Source organism: Orycteropus afer, unplaced genomic scaffold (genome assembly GCF_000298275.1).
Source record: "Orycteropus afer afer isolate SDZICR_OR568_19922 unplaced genomic scaffold, OryAfe1.0 scaffold00471, whole genome shotgun sequence".
NCBI lineage: Eukaryota > Metazoa > Chordata > Mammalia > Tubulidentata > Orycteropodidae > Orycteropus > Orycteropus afer.
In genome coordinates, this window is record NW_006922058.1 from 990,689 (window position 1) to 997,405 (window position 6,717).

A 6,717-nucleotide genomic window follows, 5' to 3' on the forward strand; every position below is an offset into this window, starting at 1 on the left:
GTAGCCACTCTGTGGGAGAAAGATGAGGCAATCTGCTTCCATAAAGAGCCACTCCGTGGCAGTGGATAAAGCCCGTATAATGAAAGTGGGTGGTGCCAATGCCTGGACCAGCCCATGGAATAGAACAGAAGAACTAGAACAGACTTGGCTGCAGATACAACTTTAGTAGGTGATAAAGTTGGCATCTCAAGTCATTGGAGCAAAGACAGACTTTTTACCAATGGTGCAGGAACAATGGATTATCCTTGTGGAAACAGATGAAGTTAGATTCAGCCCTTACACCATACACAAAGGTACAATCCAGAGCAGAGATCCAAATATGAAAGTGGACACATTTGCACTAAAAGGTAACATGGCCAAACAATTCTCTGGCTCTGATCAAAATCCCAGGTGTTGTGAAAGACTGACATGGGACCGCATAAAAATGCGAACGCTGCATGGGAGACTCACTGTAAGCAAAGTCAGGTGGCAAACAACAAAACGGAGAAAGGACCAGACATCAGAGATGATGTGCAAATACGCCTAACGTCAAAGAATTTCTATAAACTCGTAGAAAAAATGACCAAAAAGCCAATAAAAAAGGAGCAATCGATATGAACAATTCACAAAAATAAACACAAAACTGGCCCTTAAACTCATAAAAAGCCATCAAGACTCCACTGCTCACCCAGGAACCGGCAGAAACAAAGGCCAGACAATCAAACTGCCAGCCTGTGAGACGCGGCACGGCCCCAGTCCCAAGGAAAGTGGCAAGACCCAACCCAGCCAATGTCCTTTGCCCACATCTGGGATCCCCCTAAAGATAACAAGGAGCCTTCTGTTGGATGGAGGACGGGAACTGTTGGCTCGAAAACGCTGACGTCACAGGACGGCACGGCAGGGCAATGTTCGGGATTGAAGGAGACTAGAGATGTGGTGTCAACACGCAGCAGCCAACCCTATCTGGACCAAGGGGAATAGTGCTACAAAGAACACGAGAGGGTCAACCAGCAGAACAGGAGCAGAGACAGCAACTAGGTACAAATGTGGCATGACTGTGTCTTCCCGGAGCCCAGCACACACGGCCGTGGCAGGGGCTGCTGCTCAGAGCCACAGGGCCTGTCAGGTGCTCAGTCCCAGCCAGTAGAGACGGTGTGTGTGTGATGTACATGGAGTGGCCTTTGGTTCTGACCCTAGTGTTGGGCGGTGTCAAACCCACTCTAGGCATGCTGTCATTGACCATTCAGTAAAGTGATGGTGCCAGCTGTCAATTAACAGTAACCCCTGGATGAAGCCAGTCTCGAAAATAATCACACGAGACACCTCACAGGAACACGTGGAAAATGTCAAGTCCTCATTTTACTTGGTACCTACATTGGCAGGCGATGTAGACACAAGGCCACACTGGGCAGCAAGGAGAGGAGCAGGCATCACTGGGCAGCGGATCTTCCGGAAGCTACCGTGAGTGGTCTGCGCAGTGCACCTGTCAGGATGGCACAGCACTTGGCTGTGACTGGCATCCAGCTTGGGCTACACCACGAAGGGCTCAGCTCACAGCATCCCACGCTGGCAGTGGCCCGGGTGTCAGGAGACTCTGCTGTGAGGACCACTGCCAGTGAGGGGCTGCCCATGGTCTCCGACATCCTCTACGTTGCCTTCATTATGCCAGTCAATGAGCCCACGTGTCCAGGAAGGACTGGGCTGGCCCCCGGGCGCCTCTCAGGACAGCCTGCGCACCCGCTCCAGGAGCACCAGTCTCGGCTGCAGATCAACGTCAAAGGGAGGCAGCCGGGTGAGGTTCAGATGCACGCCGCTGGTGCCTGCCACGTGGGCCAGCACCCGGTGTGAGTCCTGGTACAGGGCCAGGGACGTGGGTACCGCCTCCAGGAGCAGGTGTGTGTAGGCCAGCATGCCTGCCGCCCCAGGCTGCAGGTCCTCCCGTTTGTCATACCTGCAGATGGGAGCAGGGATGTTCCCACGGCGGCCCCACCCTGCCGACCCCAGGGTGTGGCAACCCCACTCCTAGCACTTGTGCCCCTGAGGGGACCTGGCAGGAGCAGTACATGGAAGAAACCCAAGACACCTGGGTGTGCTAGACACATACCTCCAGTCGGGGTTGACCTCCAAGAACCGAGAAACACCTGTTTGTGCAGCAGCCACATCAATATGCACGTTGACACCTGGGGAGGGCAGGTGGCCGTCAGGCCCGGCCAGGGGCTTCCACAGAGCTGCCCACAACTGTGGCACCTACCTGTGTGGGGGGTGGGGGGAGCACAACTACCTGCGCGGGGGGGGCACAACTACCTGTGTGTGAGGAAGGGCACCTGCCTGGGTGCAGGACACCTACCTACCTGCATGTGTGCACCCACCTGTGTGGGAAGGCACCAGCGTGTGGAGCTGCCGCATTGCGACACCGCCTGGGTAGTTGAAATGGGACACGTACAGGCAGGTGGCCGTGTAGGTTGCGTTCACAACGAGGTGTGCCATCACCAGGAGCGAGCCTGCTTTGTGCAGCCAGGACTTCCTGTAGTTGTTTAGCCTGGAATAGAGTACACCCGTGCTGGAGACTCGCACAGTGCTGGGCTCCATGGCCAGACGCCAGCAGACACGTCAGGAACCAGCCCTGCTGCTGGCTCACGTGGCAAGCACAAGTCCACCTCCAGGTGACAACAGACTCCCGGAAACCTCCCTCTGAATCGCCACCCAGAACATCAGAACGTGATCTGCGGACCAAGGTCTCTAGTTTGCCCCGGTGGTCATGCAGGTCGGACTCTGCCTGCGACCAGATGCAGCTAGGCAGCTCTCCGTGGTTCCCAGAGGACACCATCACCCACTTGCTGCTCCTGCGCCCACTGGCAGTGCCAAGGGGATCCAACATCCTGTCCCAACGAACAGTGCCTCAGGCCATGAGGTCAGGTGGACCCCCAGCACCCCACTCTGCTGAGAGGGTGAAGCAGGAAGCAAGAAGAGGCAGTGACCGACTACATGGCTGTTTACGGTGGGGACAAGCTGGCTGAGGGTACCCAGGCAGGGTGTCCACACAGGCGTCTCAGGGCCAAGTGGGAGGCCTAGGCAACCTGCTCCTGAGAGTCTCAGGAATGAGAAATAAGAGCAGAGATGACCGCCTCCCAACCCCCATGTCTACACCTGATGGTGCAGGTGGAACAGAGCCCCCTTCCCCCGACTCTCTTCCACTGCCAGAGGCTGTGGGTCACCAGAACCATGCAGGCGACAGAAACCATGGAAGGCAGGTGGCTTCAGTACCATCCGAGTGTTCCCCTGTCCTCCCCGCCCCCCTGCCCCATCCAATCCGCAGCCCACGCCCCCTGCCACGTGTGCTGAGCCCCCCGGCCTCTGTGGCTCACTGACAGGTAGGCGCAGCCACGCGCAGCCACGATGTTGAACACGGGCAGCGTGTAGATGACAAAGCGCAGTTCCTTGTGCGGCAGCAGTGAGTAGAGCAGCACGAAGCCCAGGGCCGGCAGTAGCAGTCCACGGGCCCGCCGGTCCCTCGCACCCAGTGGCACCCACAGCACGCTGCTGCCCAGGGCGCGGGGCAGTGCCGAGTACAGGTACCACAGGAAGGGGGCGGTCTGCAGGCGTTAAGGAGTACACGTCCAGGGAGCCGCGTCCCCAGCGCTGTCAGCGGCCAGGCTCTGCTCTTGCCCCGCTCTTTCCCACGCAGCCACATGGCAGGAAAGGCCAGAGGGTGCCACGCCAAGATGTCTGCCCCACAGAACCCCGGTCCACCCGCACAGGGACACCACCCCGCACCCCACAGAGCCCCGGGCCACGATGACAGCAGAGGCCACAGCCCAGGAACCATCAAGCAGAGTGAGGCCCTCAGCCTCCTGGGCTCATCTCACTGCCCCGCTTCACTGTAGAGATGCAGGCCCTGGGGCTGGATCAGGGACCACAGAGAGCAGGGCTCCCCCAGGATCGCAGGAGCTGGGCCAGTGCTCCTTGAGTGTAGGGGCGGCACCAAGCTCCACCTGGACTAGGCATCAGGTGCCTCATGGTGGAAAAGCTGCTTGGCCCAGGTGCATGGTGGTGTGGCCAAATACCCATCCCTGCTGACCTCATAGACTAAGAGAAAGATGACTGACACACAGGTGCACAGACGAGGACACCAAAGGATACACCCCAGTGGGAGCTCTTGTTCAGAACGGTGTTGTACCAAAGGACTTTTCCCTCTGGCCACACAGGATACCGCCAAAAATACGAATCCACAGCAACTGTCAATCCTACAGCATAGAAATGACACCCTAGCAGTAAACCCAACTGCCAGGACACTCAGGCTCCCACACCGGGTCATTAGCCGCCATTACAGCCACTTGGCCAGACAAGGAGCTGTCACCATCGTGTTATGTGGATGGAGCTGGGGGGCCACCACCTCTCCCAGTAACGCCCCTCATGGAGTTCAGGACTTGCTGCTTGTCCAATGCAGGCTGGCACCTTGGCCAGGGGGGCTCCCCAGGACAGGACAAGAGGGTCACAGCACACCAGGCTACCACACCACTCCTGCAAAGAGCTGACATCACTGCCTCCACGAGGAACATGCAGAGGTACGCTCGCCACGCCCCCCAGAGCCTAAGACTCACCCAGACAGATGGCTCCTGCCGGGATGGCATGGCGCAGAGCCCGCTTCAGGGGCACCTTCCTGCCCAGGAGCAGCAGCAGCAGCTTGAGGCCCAAGAGCAGGCCCAGCTCAGCCCGGAAGACGATGGCCGCCAGTGCCGAGAGCCACAGGAAGCAGGCCCAACGCCGCTGCAGCCAGGCCGTGATCGCTGCCAGGGCTGGGAGGGACGGGCAGTCAGGCGGGCACTCAGGGTCACCCTCGAACCCACTGCCTGCCTGCCTAAAGCCAGGCCATGAGCGCCACCAGGGGGCAGGGGCAGGATGGGGGCACAGGGTAGGCAGGCTGCCTGCCCACTTCCAGGCTGATAAAACATCCTACAGCCACCACCCTCACCCTGACATCCCAGCCACTGCCACGTCTCACCCAGGCAGTGAGGACCGCGCTCCCCTCCCTCTCGCACCTACCCCTGCACGGGCCTCTTGCTGCTCTGGATCCTGGCGTGTTGTCCGGGAACGCCATGGCCTGGGCTGTGCCCCAGTGTGCTGTCAGCGGCCGTGCTCTGCTCCTGCCCCCTCCCCTCTCCTGCAGCACCTGGCCTCCCAGCCCCCCAGCCCAGAGCACCCCCACAGCCCCTCTGACAGAGCACTGAGGTCCAGGGAGGGCACTCCGTACCCACGGGCAGGGCCAGCACGTTGGGCAGCGTCCGCGTACAGTAGAACATCAGGTGGAATTGTGTGGCCGTCACCCAGCAGAACAGGGTGGCCACGGTGGTCCCAAACTGCCTCCGCACTTCCCGCTGCAGCAGCCAGAGGGCAGCAATGACACTGAGTCCAAGGGCCCCCCTCACTGCAGACACAACACACAACACTCAGGCTGGCTGGGCCGTGACTGACAGTGACGTGAGTGACACGGGACAGCCACACCCCCGTCCACCAAGTGGACTGGAAAGCGAACCATGTACACTCAGCCCCAAGCCTGTGCTGCCATGACTCCCCTACCAGTACCCAAGGCACAGGCTCGAGAGGGCCATCGGCCTGCACGTAGCCTGACAGCCAGGGGCACGGGCAGAGCCTGCAGAGCCAGGGTGACAGGCTGGTACCTGGCCAGAGCCAGAGACCTGCTGCCCACCAGGTGCCCCAAGCAGCAACGTCTGGGAAGAGGCACCAAGGGTTCACCTCCTTGTGGCTGACAGTGCAGTGGCCCAGGCCCTCCCGGGGCTGCTGGCCTCGGAGAGGCAGTGGCGCCCTCCCCACTGCAGGCAGGTAAGTGCCACATGCCATCTCAGCTTCCAGCCTCCTTGGCGGGCTGCCCTGGACAGACTTTCTGGATGGAAGGCGCTGGCCCGGTGGGCTGAGGGTCTGTGTTTCCTAACCCACCCTCCCAAGAACTGTTTCCTCGCCCCACCCCATCCCCAATGGCTCGAACAGCTACAAGGGTGGTTCGGAGTGGGGCTGCATGAAGGTGGTCCGAGGGCCTTGGGTGGTGGCAGGGTTTCGTCTCCAGGGCCCTCGAGGTGAGCAGTGGGGAGCTGGCAGCACTCGTGCCTCTCATCACGCTCCTGTGGGGTGGGGGGCTCATCCCCTCCTCACAGACAAACAGCGGGCCACAGGGAGGGTCAGCATTGCCCCTGGTCACACACCATGGAGCAGGACGGGCCCCTAAGCCCCAGCCTGCACCACCATACAAAGAGCTGGGTGGCCACGAGTCCAAACACTGGACACCCCCGGAGTGAGATGTCAACTCCATGCCCGACTCAGTTCACAGGCAAAGATCCACTCACCTACGAGCTGAGAGTAAAACTTGGGCACCTCCAGCAGTGAAAGCAGGTAAACCACGGGGCTGGAGACAGTGGCGAGGAAGAGGGGCCCAAGGAAAGTCCTGGGGACGACGCCAGGGAACTCGTGATGGTCATACTGTGGACAGGAGTGTGTGGCAGTGAAGCCACCAGCCACAGGGCCTGCCATTGGGGACGATGCCGGGGAACTCGTGATGGTCGTACTGTGGACAGGCATGTATGCCTGCCACTGGGCCCACCCGCAGGGCCTGTCTCATGGCCGCACAAAGGCATGGCACTCACCTTGTCCAGGTCCAGCCGGTGGTAGAGCAGGTCATGCGTGGCCTGCAGGCTGAAGCTCTCTTCCACCTTGGTGAAGGGGCAG

The 6,717-nt window shown here is 60.1% G+C and overlaps 1 protein-coding gene across 1 annotated transcript in view; it reads right to left on the minus strand.

Annotated features, from left to right (window-relative positions):
• Positions 1-1,698: 1,698 nt before the first annotated feature.
• Positions 1,699-6,717, minus strand: part of ALG12 (ALG12 alpha-1,6-mannosyltransferase) — an 11,316-nt gene continuing 6,297 nt past the window's right edge. The window contains exons 2-10 of the mRNA XM_007954758.1: positions 6,636-6,713; positions 6,339-6,471; positions 5,231-5,404; positions 4,581-4,775; positions 4,120-4,223; positions 3,349-3,572; positions 2,349-2,518; positions 2,084-2,159; positions 1,699-1,930 (exon numbers count right to left, since the gene is read on the minus strand). Of these exons, the coding sequence (XP_007952949.1) occupies positions 1,699-1,930; positions 2,084-2,159; positions 2,349-2,518; positions 3,349-3,572; positions 4,120-4,223; positions 4,581-4,775; positions 5,231-5,404; positions 6,339-6,471; positions 6,636-6,713 (1,386 nt within the window). The remainder of the gene's footprint in view (positions 1,931-2,083; positions 2,160-2,348; positions 2,519-3,348; positions 3,573-4,119; positions 4,224-4,580; positions 4,776-5,230; positions 5,405-6,338; positions 6,472-6,635; positions 6,714-6,717) is intronic.